The 19,396-nt window shown below is 39.4% G+C and overlaps 1 protein-coding gene across 2 annotated transcripts in view; it reads left to right on the top strand.

Annotated features, from left to right (window-relative positions):
- The first annotated feature begins 2,071 nt into the window (after positions 1-2,071).
- adcy1a (adenylate cyclase 1a) overlaps positions 2,072-19,396 on the top strand; it is a 63,718-nt gene continuing 46,393 nt past the window's right edge. Inside the window, exons 1-4 of one of the 2 annotated variants that reach the window (XM_067417126.1) lie at positions 2,072-3,180; positions 6,795-6,944; positions 14,434-14,552; positions 17,676-17,787. In XM_067417126.1, coding sequence (XP_067273227.1) covers positions 2,563-3,180; positions 6,795-6,944; positions 14,434-14,552; positions 17,676-17,787 — 999 coding nt within the window. In that variant the 5' untranslated portion in view covers positions 2,072-2,562. The remainder of the gene's footprint in view (positions 3,181-6,794; positions 6,945-14,433; positions 14,553-17,675; positions 17,788-19,396) is intronic. The other variant, XM_067417125.1, reaches the window with a different exon arrangement.

Here is a 19,396-nt window from a genome sequence, read left to right as displayed (position 1 = left end):
GTGGGGCCTCCATGGATCGGAATTGTTTGTTCAGCACATCCTACAGATGCTTGATTGGATTGAGATCTGGGGAATTTGGAGTCATTTGTGTTCCTCAAACCGAATTTTTTGGCTTTGAGGCAGGGCGCATTATCCTGCTGAAAGAATCCACAGCCACCAGGAAAGCTACAGTAGCTCGTCTGTTTGATCAGACCACACAGGCCAGCTTTCACTCCACACGTGTATCAATGAGCCTTGGCCGTCCATGACCCTGTCGCCAGTTCACCACTGTTCCTTCCTTGGACGACTTTTGATAGACCGGTAACAGCCCACAAGAGCTGCAATTTTGGAGATGCTCTGACCTGGTCGTCTAGCCATCAAAATTTGGCCCTTGTCAAACTTGCTCAAATCCTTACACTTGCCCATTTTTCCTGCTTCTAACAAATCAACTTTGAAGACTACTTCAAAGCTCACTTACTGCCTAATATATCCCACCCACAGGTGCAGTGATGAAGACATAATCAGTGTTTTTCAATTCACCTGTCATAATGTTATGCCTGATCAGTGTATATTAGCAGTCAAGGTTCAGACAAAAATTAATGACTGAAAAATAATGGCTGCATCAGAAAACCTAAGCATGCTGATTTGTTGCCTCGCTACCTTATCAGGCAATGACTTATAATGCAGCGTTTGCACATGAAGGCACCTCACAAAACTGATTCCGGACACACTTCTGAGGCAGTGTAACAGTTTAATGATCTTCATTAAAATAGCGTGAGCTTTGGTGTTAACTAAGTGAATATTTAATTACTACAGTAATAATTTCTTACTAGAAAAGACATCAAAAGTGGAAAACGTTGGTCAAAAACATACTTTTACACACAAACTGACCAGCAGCCGCAACTTTCAGATGCCATCGTTCTTTTTCGGTCTGTCGCCCATAGATATCCATAATAAAGGCTAGATGTCTTACGGCGGAGTCACCATCGTCATCACCGGCGGCTATCTTGTCACAGGCTTTCTTTTGGGCTCTGTGGAACCTCGTGTAAGATGAGTGATCTGTACGAACATAAATACTCTTATCTTGCTGAAATCTTGACGGATTTACAGATGGTTTGGTTTCTTACAAACGTTATTAACATGGCTACAAATCTGGATGCTTTAACACTTTGGAATTGCAGCTTTTCATTTCGATAAACGACTTAATCGTGCAGCTTGTGTATCACGGCTAACTTACATGCGTTATCAAGGGGGCTGAGACACAATCGAGCTGTTCAATTATATAGGTTTTATTGACACCAATAAAGATTTTATGACAACCAATCTTTTGTCTAGTTAAAATAAACTTAGTTTGCATGTTTTTTGTTTGTTTAATTTGGAACGCAAAGTTTCTCTGGGGAACGCAAAACATTTGCGAAAGAATGCAGAAGCATTAACAAATATGTTTTCCTCCGTCTCATATTTGTTCCTTTTGGGGATACGTAAAAAATAAGAATTTGTTTTGATTTCATGGTGACTTTAAGATCAAGCAATTATAATCTGAATGAACTAAAAATCAATAACGCTTATGTTTATGCTTATCAATAATAAAACGATTATTTATGACTGATTTATTTGTTGCCAGTGGTCGCCCAAAGGTGTGTGCGAGTAGAAAGTTTTTAGGGGCCCTAACGGCGCCCTATTCTGGGTTTAAGGTCCGAGTGGGACTCTAGCGCTCTCTTGACAGGCCATTTAACAGCAGCCAAATGAACACAAGTAGCTCGTCATGAATGGCGGAGCGTGCACACCTCCTCAACCCCATTGTCCCAACGTAAAAATCCACTTAGGGACCCGGCGGTAATCAATTTAGACGCAGATGCGCGAAAATAAAAGATGAATGCGATCTGTAATCCGCAACACCTGCTCCGCTGCCGGATCAGTAACGGCACTCCAAACAAAGGCTCGAGCTGGAATTAAAGTGCTTAATTAAAAGGCCACTGATCAGCGTGCTATTTATAGGCACGCGCCGGGGAGACTCTCCTGGGTTATTTCTGTTTTGGTGAGTCGAAAAGGAAACGTTTCATATACACGATCGAGCGTCATACACGAATACTGCCTTACTGCTCTCCGTTTTTCCATTTAAGACGAGCCCTGTCAGAGCTGCTCTGCTGTCTTGTCTTATCTTTTTTTTGAGGGCTGTGAGACGTGCTTGGTTTCTCAATCGCGGGCTGACATTGCGCATGCGTGATCCGGCCGAGGCGCTGAGATGCAGCTGTGGGATGCGGAGAGGGGAGTCCCGGCTCTGCGTGGTCGATGTTAACCTCTTTCTGGGGCCGAACAAACGCTACGGGTGGTCTGTTCCCTGGAGACCGCCTTGAGGAGGGAGGAGAGAGAGTGCGAGGGAGAGAAAAGAGGAGGCGGTTGCTGTCTGCGCTCGTCACAACAGTCACCAACCTGTGGATGGTGGCGGCGCGTGCTGCGGATTAGATACAGTCTCGCGCTGTGGTCAGTGTGCGCGAGTCGAGGCGCGACAGTTGCCGCCAGGACCGCGACAACAAGTGCTGGACATGTGGTGCTTGTGAAGAAGAGCCTTTGCTGTGCTGTATGAATGGCCCCGCTATGGAAGAAGTTCCGTTTCCCAGAGTCCGCACGCGGCGGAGGAAAAGTCGCTGCCTGGCCGGTGCGTGTGAGCGCGAGTTTGACTGCAAGGACCTCGAGACTCTCTTCCAGAAGTACAACCTGAAGCTCGAGCAGAACGCCACGCTCAAAGCGCTGGCCATCCTTATCCTCGCCGCGTCCGCGCTGGCGCTCGTGGAGCTGCTGTCCGCCGGCTCGCGCTTCACCGTGTCCAAGGGCTCGCACCCGGTCCACTGCGTCATCTTCACCTCACTCTTTATTGTCACCAACGTCAAATATCTGCAGGTCACGCAGCTGCAGCAGATAGCGCGTCTCGCGCTGCTCTTCAGCTTCACGTTTGCGCTACTCTGTTGCCCGTTTCCTCTCGCGCTGGGTCACGGCACGCAGGGCGCGCAGGCACCTGACGCGCCGAGCACAACACCTGAGCAAGGTGTCTGGCAGCTGATGCTCGTTACCTTTGTTGCCTACTCCCTGCTACCGGTCAGAACGCTCTTGGCGATTTTGTTCGGCATCATAGTGGCTGCTTCGCATTTCATCGTGATGGCGACATCGGTAACAGCGCGTAGACCTTTCGTGTGGACACCGGTAAGTTGCGTCATTTTCCATAACATTTTAGTATTTATTTTATTTGGCCTGTCATATATGGTAAAGCACTTATGGTTAGTGTGCTTGCTGGAGCATGAGGGCTGTGAGCGCACGCACTGCACGTGCACACAGGTGAAGCGCGCGAGCATTTGACTTCAGCACCAGTGAGGATGGACAGCTCCTAAAAAAAGCACAGTGAATGGAGACAGTCAGAATGAATTTCTTTGAGGAAAAATAAACGGCAAAAATCATTTAGATATCAGAAATAGTCAGAATCGTTCAGAAATAATGTGGTAAGTTTAATTAAAAAATGTAAGATGGGTAGCCTATAGCCTAAGTTTACAACTTAATAATTTGTAGCTTAGCCGACATAAAATGAAGGAACTATCTGAATATATCACTGTGTATTTTAACTTAGCTTGCAGAGCTGCGAATATTGTGCAAAACATGATATAAAAATAGGCCTAGCATGAAACTATTTCAAAAACTGATTTGATCTGTCAGAACTTTACTGTGAAACTACAGACCGTCATTTTCTGTCATAGCACAACAAATTACTGAAATACCTAGTAGTGGAATACCCTTGTGTTTGAATAATATAATTACATACTTGGTCAAAGTGCATTGGAGATTTATGAAGATGTGTACAAACATGTATATTTAGAGTTAACTGAGGTTTTATTGCTGTTAAATGATGATGATGCTGTAAAAAAAAATAAAAAATAAAAAAATAATAATAATAATATATATATATATATATATATATATATATATATATATATATATATATATATATATATATATATATATATATATATATATATAAGTTTATCTTTGACTAGGACTGTAGTCCTTCCCTGCTTGCTTCCTCCAACAGAAAGTGAGCAATTTTGGGTTGTTTGGAAAACGCATGCTCTTTAAACTTCTCACCCGATCAGCGCCAAACTCGGTCAGCATGAAGTCAAGACATTGAGCATTTAAATACATTTTCTTCCAGTCAGCGTAACAGTGATACAATTAAGCAATATCACATGTGCAAGAGTGCAGTTGTGCTGAATATCAACACAGACACAAGGCTGCAGTTCTTATATTAAGTACTACAACACAATTGTGATCCTGATATTGCACATTTAAATTCACAAAAACATTATCTGGTCCAGAACAGCTTGATGCATCTATAGTTATCTACTTTCACCTCAAAAGTAAAAAAAAAAAAAAAAAAAAAATGTTGTTTTGGGTTGAAACTTTTCACGCATACCTTCCATAAAGACCAGTCAAAACATTTATTTTTAGTTCTCATATTTTCATGGCTTGAAAAATATGCTTTACATTTAATCATCATGCTGATACTTAAAGAGATGGTAAAAAATAATAATTGATGACAGAATTTGTGAGTGAACTATGATATGTTTTTTTGCCAGGGTCATATTGTTTCAAAATTAAAAAAACAAATAAAAATAAAAAACATGGTTTTTAAAGGTAAAATACTGTAAAAATGCTACAGTTAAAAACAGTTAACTGGTAACCGAAAGTTTCCATACTGTATATGGTAAATAATAGAATTTTGCAGTAAAATACTGTTAAATTTTAAATATTTTTTGGAAGTTAAAAAGATCCCTTAAAAAAAGATTAAAAACTGTAAATTCACATTCCCAGAATTCCCCGTGTGACACTTCACATTCAATGTATTTTCATTTAAATAACGGGTTCTTCTTAGCTGTCCTTCGTTTTTTATAATCAGTTATGTACATTAGGGTTTTATTACATTCATTGTTGTTAAATTAATTTATTGCATTTTTTTTTTAAATTAATGTGTGTTACCATGATGGTTTTTCGTGTTTTTGGTGGATGAAACTGTGCACCTTCCATGTATTATAATTGTCCTTCTGCTTGGGATGAGTTTTTTTTCATCATGTGACTCTCATCTACATTGTAATTGGCTGTTGTCAGTATATACATAACAGTAAGATACATAAATGTATTTCAATAAGTTGGTAATTTAACATTATTTCAGTTAATGAAATACAGTTATGTTAGTAAATTAATCTTAAATCTGTAATACCTTAAATGTTGCTATACCATATTTTTTTACGATAAAGTTCTAGCAACCAGTTTTTTTTTTACTGTACATTTTAAGGGGATTTTTTTTTTTTTTTTTGCAGTGCAACACTACTGAAATTCATACTAGTAACATTTCTGGAGAAAAAAAAAACAATACATGGATACATCTTGAAATTAAATCAGTAGGTTTTGTTTAGGTCAGAGGAACACAGTAATTCAATTTGAAATGGGAATAAAATGCTAATTTCAAAATTACTGTACATCAGTGAGGTCTCTATGACAATAAACACAGTAAATTTCAACAGAACATGAAAGTTACGATAAAACCCAACCTGTGAGGCTGTAAACAAAGCAAGTCTCATGTATTTGTATGCATTGACCTTTTGTTTAATCTGGCAGACGGGCACATTGACACATTTCAGCTCCGCTCGTAACCTCTACGCCTCTCATTTACAGAACGCCGTGACAGTTTCCCATGTCTCACTATATCCTCGCTGGATGCTAAGTGATGTTTGTGACAAACACTCACACAGGAATTGCAGCTTCTGTCATCAAAAACCAAACCTGTGAGAACAGGGACTGGATTTGTTGACTAAGCCTTGATTTTTTTTTTGTGAAAAGACAGACAGCGTGCCCAAAATCCAATCAAAATGCTCCAAAGACCTTACGCAAAGAGGATCGACGTAAACTCATTAAAATCACCTGATCTAAAAATATCCGTGTGCCACTTCACATTTAAACAGCAGCACCTCACAGTAAACAGCATATACAGTATTTCACTATTGCACTCCAAACTTCAAAAACACTTCACATCTAGACTCAAGTGTCACCGTTCTCATCCTGAGTTAATGAGCTTTTTTTCCCCACAACCTCTCATTTAGACTGTCACAGCGTAACCTTGGTGGATATCACGGATACAGGATGGTCAGACGTCTATAAGCCGCTCTCAATGTCTCTGATCATGCAACACTTTAAAGCCTATCAGTGATCCCTGATCAATAGCTAATAACCCGTTAACCATGCTTTGTTTATTACCTCATTTACAAGCCTTGTAATCTTGCCAAAGATTTGTAATAATGCCTCGACTTTGTGCTATTCAGCAAATGGCCTTCACTTTCAATTACAAAGGGCTATTAAAAGAATGCACTGACTAGTTGAAGGGATTCTGTGTAATCTAATTTTGGTGTTTGGTGTCTGGTGTCCGTCTCCGCACTCGAGTTTATCATCTCAGGATGGATTGAAAAAATGAACTCACTGCACCCTCTCTCTGCATCTGTGTCCGTCTCTCCTTCAAGCTCCTTTCGCTCCATGCCCCCGTTTTTCTCTCTTGTTCACACCACACACACACACACACACACACACACACACACACACACACACACACACACACACACACACACACACACACACACACACAACGCCATCCCTAATCACTGAAAGTTCGTATTCAGTCGCCGAATGTTGTTTAAATGTCAGAATCCCTTTCCATGGTCCGATAAACAGAGATGGTCACACAAACCTTGTTATTTTTCTCTCTCTGTGTGTGTTTGTAGCTGGTAGCAAACGCAGTGCTGCTGGTCGGCGTGAATCTGTCGGGTGTCTTTGTGCGAGTCCTTACTGAGCGCGCCCAGAGGAAGGCCTTCCTACAGGCCAGAAACTGCATCCAACAGCGCCTGCAACTTGAGGACGAGAACGAAAAACAGGTCAGACTCCCACAACACGTGCGTTGGCATACACGCAAACGAGGAGGTGAATGTTTTAGATCAAATAATCAGCTGTTTCATTTTCTCCCTCACGTTAAAGTTGCAGTTTTGACAGGTAATTACCTTGCAAGATTGCTTCCATTCCCCCCTGACTAGCTTAAAGGTCAAGCTTTCTTAGCAAACACATACTGTTACACGAACACACAGATGCATGTGCTCTAAGACACACAAAACAGTGTCTGAGATCGGGCCTAAGGTCAGGTGGCTAAATGAGTTGGTATTCAGACTGTATGCAACTACAATGCCATTACAGTCCACCAAATACACCTCAGAGAATTAGCATTTTCATTTGGATTACTAGCTTCAAATGCAAACTTCAAAGTCATCATGAAATCAAAATGGACCCTGATTATATTCCTTATTGTGTTATCAGTGTATGTTTTTGGAAAAAAAAAAAAAACAGCCTGACAGAAAGTTAAACTGGAATTTGAACTGTGTGTGAGTAATGTTTTTTTTTTGCGCTTGAATATTTAAATTGACCAGGCTTAAACTTTCGTGATGATGCAGCACCTGCCCGTCAACTCTTCCGAGTGAACTGTCACAACATTGCATTGTTATAATTCATAAAATGTTACCGGCCAACGAGTGATTGATTGCTGTTTTATATACCTGCCAACACAGATTTTTACTCTAATTTCAACATCTAATACCCTCACCCAGATGATCTAGTGATTGATCAGACCCTGGCTTGTGTCCCAGCAGCACTGGCCCATGGATTGCTCCACTTAAGCCACAGCCATCTGGAGGCTCTTTCTGCAACCTCCATGGCGGACTTGAAGGCTTTCCTCTTTGTAACCTCAGTAATGTCAAGAAGCATGAGACCTTACACAGTGACCACCCAGTGAAGCCTCTAAACCCCACTTTGATGTGCTTGCAGCATGCCTTCTACCCTGCCCTTCTGCACTCCTCCACCAGCTCCTGATACTTGGACTGCTTCCATTTATGGCTTCTTTGATGCAGTCCTCCCACGGAACCATGAGCTCTATCGGGAGCACCTGATTTGAAGTAGCTGATGTTAGCACCACATCTGGCCTCAATGCAGTTGTCACGATGAGAACTAGGAACTTGAGCTGCCTCCCCATATCGACTTGAAGCTTCCAGTCCGAAGCCAAGGTGAAAAGCCAGCTGCCGGTTTGGGCTGTGAATTACCCCCTTTCCACCAGAGTGGTTCATGTTCTGGAGCCAGAGCCTGTCCTTAGCCAGGAAAACTGGAGCCTGTCACATACCGACTGTGTGTTTCCACAGACTTTAGACTTTATTCCGCAGACTTTATTTGGTCACCTACAAAAAACAAGATTTCTGACTCTCACAGATCTGTAACTTCATCTTTAAGAATTTCCTGTATTAATGGCACCTGTTTAAACTCGTTATCAGAATAAAAGACACCTGTTCACCAGTGATGCTTGGGTCAATGTATAAAAAACCCACACCCAACCGACGTTTTCAGCTTACCCGCCTGCAAATCGGACCGCAAAAAAGAAAATATTGTAACTTTACCCGACCCGCTTCCTGACCTGCATTTTTTAAAAGTAGTAAATGCTCCCTGGCATAATATCCATTAATCCAACCTGTGGAGGAGAGAAATGTTTCAGGCCCTGAAGTGCGCTCAGAGATGCGGCGGCGAGAGCAAGCAGTTCTTGAGGCGGCCCATCATTGTCCATTTCAGCTGTCTAGATACATGTTATTGATGAATGCGATGTTTATGTTTCGACCCTGCTTGGAGAATTCATCAGCATGTCAACTGAGAGAAAGCCCACTTTTGGAAAAGTGTGAAAGCCCTTAGGAGCGCAGACTGTTCTTTGTCGGAATGCTGTATGATGTAGCCTAGTGTTGTGTAACAAAGGCTTGATTTATTCATTTATTTCGTTTCGTTTTCTTAACAATTAAGATGCTGCGTGTGTTTATCCAGTCTAATCGAAGTGTGCGTCTCTCCCCCGACTTTCCCAACAAGAATCCCGCCCTGGAATGTATACGCCAAAATGAGTTTTATGCACGGTTTTTCGCATGCATATGATACGCATTTTATATGCACGAACCACCCACCCCACCACCCCCATCCTACCAAGAGCGTGTTATATACATGCCATAAAGTGCGTATATATGCACGCGAAAAACTGTGTAGCATATGCACGCCAAAACTCATTTTGGGGTAGGCATTCCATGAGATTGCATACTCATACCCGTATTGATACGCATTGCCATGTGATCGTGCTGGACATTACTGAGCTAGGCTATACGCGTAAAAAGTATAGCCTATTAAAAAGGCACAATTGCTCAGTACAACGTGTTGGGAAATCTGGCATTTTGTCCTGCATCATTATTTCAAACGACCCGACAGACCGCGACACGAATATCATTAAAAATATTTTTGGATGACTCGTACCCGCAGGTGACTGCAGGCACCCGCAACTTTTGGATCAACCCGCGCATCACTGCTGTCCACAACCTCAAACAGTTAGACTACAAACTCCACTATGGCCAAGACCAAAGAGCTGTCAAAGGACACCAGAAACAAAATTGTAGGCCTGCACCAGACTGGGAAGACTGAATCTGCAATAGGTAAGCAGCTTGGTGTAAAGAAATCAACTGCGGGAGCAATTATTAGAAAATGGAAGACTTACAAGACCACTGATAATCTCCCTCGATCTGGGGCTCCATGCAAGATCTCACCCCATGGGGTCAAAATGATCACAAGAACGGTGAGCAAAAAATCCCAGAACCACATAGGGGGACCTAGTGAATGAGAGAGCTGGGACCAAAGTAACAAAGGCTACAATCAGTAACACACTACGCCGACAGGGACTCAAATCCTGAAGTTCCAGACGCGTCTCCCTGCTTAAGCCAGTACATGTCCGGGCTCTTCTGAAGTTTACTAGGGAGCATTTGGATGATCCAGAAGAGTATTGGGAGAATGTCATATGGTCAATAGAACTTTTTTGTAAAAACTCAACTTTGTGTTGTCAATCATCGTGTTTGGAGGAGAAAGAAGGCTAAGTTGCAACATACATACTGTGAAGCATGGGGGTGGGAACTTCATGTTTTGGGGCTGTTTTTTTTCAAAGGGACCAGGACAACTGATCAGTGTAAAGGAAATAATGAATGGGGCCGTGTATCATGAGATTTTGAGTAAAAATCGCCTTCCATCAGCAACATGGCTGGTTGTTTTAGCATGACAACAATCCCAAATACACCGCCCGGGCAACAAAGGAGTGCCTTCGTAAGAAGCATTTCAAGTTCCTGGAGTGGCCTAGCCAGTCTCCAGATCTCAGCCCCATAGAAAATCTTTGGAGGGAGTTGAAAATCTGTGTTGCCCAGCGACAGCCCCATAACATCACTGCTCTAGAGGAGATCTGCATGGAGGAATGGGCCAAACAACCAGTAAAACCTTATGGCGACTTACAGAAAACATTTGACTTATGCCATTGCCAAAAAGGGTATATAACAAAGTATTGAGATTAACTTTTGTTATTGACCAAATACTTATTTTCCACCATAATTTGCAAATAAATTCTTTAAAAATCAGATTTTCTGGATTTTTTTCCATCATAGTTAAAGTGTACCTCTAATGAAAATTACAGGCCTCTCTCATCTTTTTTAAGTGTGAGAACTTTCACAATTGGCGGCTAACTAAATACTTTTGTGCCCCACTGTACATGTTAAAACTGACCGAGACAAGGCCAATGTAAGAGGGAGCCCTAGGCGCAGACGAATATCCAGCTAGAGGTAGAGCCGATGTGACTGAGTATCAAGGTGGAGCTGAAGTGTAGGCATAACCCGATAGAGCCAAAGGTGTAGAGGGACGATGTGTAGCTAAAGGCCTCTATGTCCATGGTGCAGGCAGAGCTACATCTACCCTAGGCACAGATGGAGGGACAAGGGACCCCATTGGAGCTGAATGGACGATGGTCGCAGGTGGAGCCAAGGGTGGGCAACAGGTCGAATGACTAAGGTGGAGTGATGGGAATGACGGCTGGAGGTGAACCAAGGGGATTCCTCTTGAATGGGCAGAGCTGGAGATCATAGGAGGCAAATACATACAATAGAGAGGTGTCAAAGGAGGAGCTGAGGGGCTAAAGGGAGGTAGGACAGAGGAACTGTTTGATTCTGGAAGAATATGCAAGAGTGGGTTGGAACTCTGGAGACACAGGAGCCTTTGAGCTGGGCGGAACCAGCAGGGCAACGGGAGACTTTGAACTGAGCAGGACCCATGGGGACAGGAGAATTAGGGAAATGTCCTCTTCCAAATTTTAAATACTATTTGAAGAGGCCAGCTAGAGCTTACCCTCAGTGGCGCGAGTGTGGGCGGGGCTTTCCTCCATGCCTAGAAACAATGCTTGGTTCGGTCCTCTTATCTGGCTTGTGCATCGTGGCAGACTCAAGCTCTTTGTGTCCTGAGTGTGGTCCTACATGTTGATTTTAAAGTTACAAATATAAAACTTATTTAAAAAAGTAAAAAATAATGTGGTCATCTGTAAATAAATATTTTATATTTGTATTATCATATCAAACAACATAAGCCCAATCCTGAAAGAAGCAGGACTTATTCTTAGATCAAATTCTTCACTATCTGTTAGCATATTTGTGGGATGGACATTTATGCATAAAACTGCACACACAGCAGATTGTAATGCACTTGATCAAACATTTTCTTTCAGTAGCAACCTACCGGAACAAACAGATCCACCAGCCCACTTTATTTCTCAGTGAGACTGCTTCCTTTAGCTGTCATTATGGATTATATCAATGATAAAGAATGTGAATCAAATAGCTACATTAGCATAACTTATCTCCCTCGTCGAGCTCTGGGTAGATTGCAGTGGATAATTACTGAATGATTTATAAATGAAGTGGAGAGGGGCATAAGATGGAAAGATGCAAAACACACTCATACAAACTAAAGCGCAGAGTACACTTTCCCCTTGTTCCTTAGCGACTGAAATTGGTTATAATTGTTTGCACATGACTCATCCACCTCCTACCCAACAAACTCCCTGAATAGAAGGTAACACCACCCACTCTATACATCACACCAGGCTGTACCACACAACTCTCTCTCTGACACACAAACTCTCACACTCGCTGCCGAGATATGGACCGGTCTGTAATCTTTCCATTCGCACATTCTGGGGATCTATCATTTATGTGCAATAGAATGCACATTCAGCAAGAGTGGCTGATGGATTGATTTCAAAAGTTTTGAGAGTTTCTGGGGCAGATTAATTAAATCATGACGAGGAGAATATTTGAAATATTTGTTTTGGATTAAATGGAAAAACTATTAAAGGCATGGGGAGGGATGGGGAAGAGTCTTGTAACAACTTTTTTGTGAGTTTTGAACAATAGTAGTAGTATAAATAATAATAACAGCAACAACATAAAAATAATAGATATAAATATATATTAGAAATATAATTAGAAATGTATATAAATCAAATGTACAGCTTAGTTCAAAATGTTGGTATCAGTAAGATTTAAAAAAATAAATAAATGTATTAATTAATTTTTGTTTTGTTGACATTTATAATTTTACTAAACTTTTCTGTTTCAAATAAATGCTATTCTTTTGAACTTTCTATTCATCAAGCAATCACAGTGTCCACAACAATATTAAGCAGCAATATAGTAATAATAAGAAATGTTTCTTGAGCAGGAAATCATATTAGACTGATTTCTGAAGGATCATGTGACAAAATTCAGCTTTGCCAACACAGGAACAGTTATTTTACTGTAGTTTGTAATCAAATAAATATGTACGGTAGTTTCAGTATATATCAGTATATTCAGTATATATATATATATATATATATATATATATATATATATATATATATATATATATATATATATATATATATATATATATATAGCGCAACTTTATAATTTAGTCAAAAAGGAAACATCGGTAACACTTTAGAATATGGGTGGATAATTCGAATAATTCAGGCTTAACTAATGCACAGATAATCATGAGTTAATGTATGACTCATGAAGAACTAAACCATTTATAGTTACATTGAACATTCTATATGAATAATAGATACAAGTAATCAATAAATTGTGTCATAATGTATTAATTCCAAACTAATAATGTAAATTATTTGCAAAGGTATAATTATGTAATTATGTTGAGGCGTATCACTATTAACTAACTCAAAATTAATTCAAAACCCATAACCACAATGGCAAATTACTTAACAATTAGTTAATGTGCCTTAACAAATAAAGTCATAACATGATAATACCTTTGCAAATTGTTACCTAATGATTATTTGAAGCAGACAACTGGAAGTTGAAGTATATATAACTTTGACCATTATGGTAATTAACATATACATTTACATTATTAGTTAATATAATATGTTATTAGGGAATTAATACATTATGACACATTTAACTAATACCAATTTATTGATTACTTAATCTATTATTCATATATAATGTTAATTAGTTGCTGATGCAGTAATCATGAAACAATGGTTTAGTTCTTCATGAGTCATACATTAACTCATGATTATCTGTGCATTAGTTAAGCATGAATTAATGCATATTAAAGCACCCGTATTGTAAAGTGTTCCTGAAAAATGTTACAGATGGTGATGATTGATTTTAAATTTCACATTCAATAAAAGAGGCTTACAGTTACAGTCATGCTGCTAATTATACCAACTCTCAACTCAACTCTCAGCACAACTTTTGAGTTAAGGCAATTGAGAAAACGACCCACTGGGCTTTTAACACAGGTGGCATGGCTCGCTGGGGTGTGCTGATTGAGAAGGCAGTTATCACCTGCTTTTAGTAACGCATGGCTTGGCAATGAACTGTATGCGTTTCCACGGAAACTTACATTTGCCATGCCAACCAACTCCAATGCTCAAAACTGTGATCTCTCACAGAGATTGGCCACTTATATAGCTATCAGCAAGTTCATTAGATCAAACATTTCCAGATAACAGAATTGGCCACTTTTAAACTAACAGTACCCATAAATCAATGGCCAGCACAAACATTAGACATAGAGATGTTCAGTCATGACGTCAATTTAAACGCCAGCCGGAAAGCCATGGCTTCCCTTGGAAATTTCCATGTCTGTGGTAAACATTAAAGTGAGAACATTTGGAGAGACTTTTACATTCGTTCTATAACATTGTGTCCAATTTGAAAAAAGTTAGTTGAGTGAATGTCAAAAATCATTTAATGGGCAGCAATTGTGAAGTTGTTTTTTGGCCACTGCAAAATTCCCACAATTCCATTTGTGTGATTTCATAGTTTTAAGGCTTTGTATTATTTTAAAATGTTTGAATAGTATTGATAAAAAAATAGTAAATACATTTTTAAGAGTATAATCATAATATATTATTTAATTGAACTTGAATGATGACACTTAAAAAACTCACTATTTATCCCAAAATGTAATGGACATGTTCAACAGGAACGCCTACTAATGAGCCTGCTGCCCAGGAATGTTGCCATGGAAATGAAGGAAGACTTCCTGAAGCCACCAGAAAGAATCTTCCACAAGATATACATCCAGCGGCATGACAACGTCAGGTATAGAAAGAACGAGAGAGAGCGTTTCAATAATAAAGCCAATCATGTTGAAAGCCCATTCCATGAATGAGAGAGGAGAGCACTACATTAACAGTTTTTTTCAGACGAGACAGACAGTGTCAATTCAATTGTACTTAAATTGTGATTGCGAATACTGAATCAGTGAGTCAATAAGAGTCAACAACTCTCCGCTCACGCTCAAATCGTCTAAGTTCCTGAGTCTGGCTCTCAACCAAAGCTCGCACAGCATGCACGGCACCCACAGCGCTAGTGCTATCAACTCAAGAGCTGCTCAATTAACCCATGCTGCCCACACACGCGGAGAGACGGAGAGTGAGAGATGGAACAAGTGCTGGGGGGCAAATTCACACAATAGCACATACACGCATATGCCTCCCTAAAGACCTGTTCCAGCCAAGTGATTTGAGTGAAAAATGATGCATACAAGTAACTTTTTCCATGACCAACTAACTGTCTAAAAAGATGAGGTTAATCCAGGCCCAGCTCCAGATCAAGGGTTGTAACTGCAAGCTCTATAAAAACTATACGTTAGTTTTCTCGGTCATCTCTCACTGCAATATTTGCTTATTTTCAAGGTTTTGGTCTGTAATTTTAGGGCAGAAATGTCATGTAACAAATCAATCTGGAGCCATTTTCTTATAGTTCTATTTTATTGCTTGTTCTTTTTAATTTAGTTTAAAACTTTTTAGTGTTTACTATGATTGTTTTTTTTTTTAAATCTGTGTTTTTCATTCATTTTAGATTTCATTGCAGCATTACAATTTAATGTTAATGAAGGCAGGTTATAAAGTTTGAAAGCTTTGCTAAATATTCCGTAATAAGTAATCTAAAGTAAAACTAAAACTAATAAGTAACACTTTAGAATAATGGTCATTAATTAACGTTAGTTAATGTATTAACTAACATGAACAAACCATGAAAAGTAATTTTTGTACTGTATTTGTTCATCTTTGTTAACATTAGTTATTTAAAATCCATCTGTTCATGGTTTTTCATGTTAGTCAACGGTGCATAATGTTAACAAGATTTTAATAATGCATTAGTAAATGTTGAAATTAACATTAACAAAGATAAATAAATGCTTTATCAGTGCAGTTCATTATTAGTTCATGTTAACTAATGAGCATTATTCTAAAGTATTACAACACTGTAAAAAAATATATTTTTAAAAAATAAGTTACCTGGTTGCCTTAAAATGTTGAGTTCATTGAAATAAAAAATTGGAGTTAATACAATGAACATTTTTGAGAATCGACAACCTTTATTAAAATATTATTAAAATATTTTGTAAGCATATTGGGTAATTGTTAGCCTGACAAGCCAGACCCACATCAAGATGTTTGGTCTGGAAACTCACCATAGACAGGGCTCAATCCGAGGGGCGGGATAAACGGTTGTGTTTCAAACTCCCTCTGCACGCGATAGCTACCACCAACCAGAGCAACGAAGGTGAAACAGAGCTTGTTGATAGATTAAACATTCACCATATCCGGTCGGCTAAACTCCGAACACATCTTCCCTTTTTAAGAATGACTTCAGTGCAGTTCTTTGTTCTTTTCTCAGAGAAAAGCTTAACTCCAAGTCTTCCAGAGTCGCGGTCAAAGCTGATTCAAAAGACCGCCGCCGTTCGCCAGTTTCTGTGTTTACTAGAAGCACGCAAACGCAACTCGGCCGTCGTCATTATGGCCCCGCCCGCCGACTCTATACACGATGTGATTGGCCCGTCCAGATTGTGAGGAATACAGCTCAGAAGGGTATTGAGAGTTCCTAGACGACACTTGCGGGCAGATTAAATTTGCTGCCGCTAGGGGGCGTCTAGATTTCTAGGCTAGGTAATTGTGTGTTTTACTTGTGATGACGCAGTTATGCCAAATTGTGATATTTTCATGATTTAACACATCTTTTATGTGGTTCAGATACAATTATATTTTAAGTTTCTATTTATTAAACAAATTTTCTTCATTCTATCAACTCAATTTTTTTATTTCTATAAACTCAAAATTTTAAGGCAACCAGGTTACTTACTTTTTTAAGTTAAACCAACAATATTTATTTTTACAGTGTAATTAATCTGTGATCAGTTAATTTGGAGTAAAATATATTGTCATTATTTTGAAGCGATATTAGTACATTTTTATGTAATACTGTAATTAATATTACTGTTTTATTATATTTTAGTTTAGTTAACGTCGGCATTAAATGAAAACCACCTTATTTATTTTCTATGCTATTGTTTAATTTTTGACCTAGTATTTTGATTACACTGAATCTTCCACACTGTAAAAAATAATAAATAAACTCAAAATTTTGAGGCAACCAGGTTACTTACTTTTTTAAGTTAAGCAAACAAAAACCAACCAAAATTGTTTACAGTGCAGTGAAACGACAGACGGCTTAAAGGGTTAATTCACCCAAAAATGAAAATTCAGTCATTAATTACTTGCCTAATGTCATTTGACACCCGTAAGACCTCCGTTCATCTTCGGAACACAAATGAAGATATTTTTGTTAAAATCCGATGGCTCAGAAAGGCCTTCATTGACACCAATGTCATTGCCTCTCTCAAGACCCATAAAAGGCACTAAAGATGTCGATACAAAGCTTGCATTCAGATCTGCTTCCATCCAATCAACATCTGATAGAAGGAACCAAGTCCCCGCTCTACTTTTTTCTTTTTTCAAGAATATTCTTTACAATATTTTTTTTTGTAGATTTGTCACTACTTCCGTTTCATCGCAACTTCAACAAGAGTTTTGACATGCTTATTGACATACTGACATGCTAACTGAATGAGACGATGCTGAGTGGCTTATTGGAGTACACTAACCAGCCAAACCTTGACACCCCTGGTGGGTTAAACCCATGATTGGGTGAGCCAAGTACCCCCTAGACCCCTGCCCTGATGGGTTAATCTAAAGACTTTAATGTTTTAATGATAAAAGGCCAACAGAGAGTAGACACTGATTGATTCACTTTGCTTTTATAGTCCTGCACATATTTCTGATAAAAAAATGTTTGGCTTGTCCCAAAGCTAGCCTTACAAAGAACAGTGTAAGGTCTTTTGTGAATCACCGTAACCTGTTGCCCTCTTATTCTGTGCAGCATCCTGTTTGCAGACATTGTGGGGTTTACCAGTCTGGCTTCACAGTGCACGGCCCAAGAGCTGGTTAAACTACTGAATGAGCTCTTCGGAAAATTTGATGAGCTTGCTACAGTAAGTAGTACTATTGGCATGTATGTATTGAGAGAAAAGGGGGGGGTTAAGGAGTTTTCTGTGAATGTGTGAGACTTCCGATCTTTTAGTCACAATAGGGAAATAACAAGAAGAATATATCAAAGTGCAGTAAAGTAAAACTGTTTGCACTATAAACCAGCGTGTTTATAATTAAGACAATACATTAAAATGATATGGTAAGAAACACCAGTTTGCAATATCAAGCAGCAGAACAAGCTGTTTTGTAAATCTAAAAATAACTGGAAGCGAATGACACCGGAAGCCAGCCACATTAACATTACAAATGGCCGCGCCCACATTTACCTGAAAAATAAGGTGGGTATGATTGCTCACAGTCTGGAGGCAATATGCTAATCAGCATGATAATCATAATCCCCATTAGTGGCCACAGCTTCTCATAGAGACCCTCTGTGCACTATAGGCAAGAAAAAGCATTTGAGTTAGAAACACTACCCTATAGCCCTATGAAGGTATTTTTGGTGCGAAACAACTGAACAGGTGTGAGAGTGAAATTTGTATCTGTAGAGCATATCCACACATGTGTATCAATACATTTGAAGTCACAGAAAAAAATCTTTTAAGAGTTGTAAACTTTTTAAACACAAACAAAATTTGAAGTCGGTTAACTTGATAATCACATCAAAGCAGCTGGTACACGGCACGACTGTATTGCACGACGAGGTGGCAGCAATCACACGAGCTTTCGCACTAAACACTGGAGCTTTCAGTGTTGCTGTTGTAACTTCAGATAGAAAAAATAAAGAATATTTGAGAGAGAGAGAGAGAGAGAGAGAGAGAGAGAGAGAGAGAGAGAGAGAGAGAGAGAGAGAGAGAGAGAATGTGTGCGTGCGTGCGTGCGTGTGTGTGTGTGCGCATCTGAGTGTATTAAAGGCTGTATGGTTGCAGCCACTGAGCTTTTTTTTAATCTGTTTTTTAAATTGAAGTTATCACAGATACAAGAATGTAAACAACACTATTGACAACAACATAAATCATAAAAATAACAAAAAAAAAAATGGATGAAGTACCAGGGTTAATATAAATTGCATTGTTGCCACTCATAGATCTAGCTTATGTGACGTGGTTGTGCATAATTTGGCATTAGGAAGCGCGGCCATATGCTGGTAAAAATAATAACCAAGAATGATAACTATGTCTGGAAATCTGTACATTAATTTCTACTGCTTCTGTTACACTTTTGAGGGAATCAATCGCAGAAATGCTTATCCACCTGGCACGCTATTGCGGGTCTAACACGATGACAGATAGAGAAGCGATGGATTGATGCCTGTTGATCACGCCTCTTGTGGTGATTGGTTGAAGGACTATCCAATTGTGTACAGAGTCATTCGAATAATGCTCGTTGATCACGCCATTTGTGCAGTAGAAAATACAGAGCAGACTCCCTAGACCAATGTTCAATCTTAAATTGAGCTTGGTTTGGTGATAGCCAGACAAACAACTACTAGTAAATTGCCAGAACCAATTGTTCACACATGATCTCTAATTTACCAGTAAAGACTGTATGTGTAAAAGGGGCTATTAACAGCCAATCAGACTCCAGGAGGCTTTAAAGAGCTCAAGTGTT

The sequence above is a fragment of the Pseudorasbora parva genome, chromosome 15 (assembly GCF_024679245.1).
Source record: "Pseudorasbora parva isolate DD20220531a chromosome 15, ASM2467924v1, whole genome shotgun sequence".
NCBI lineage: Eukaryota > Metazoa > Chordata > Actinopteri > Cypriniformes > Gobionidae > Pseudorasbora > Pseudorasbora parva.
The sequence above is the reverse complement of the archived record's forward strand: the minus strand, read 5'-3'. Positions and strand labels throughout refer to the sequence as shown.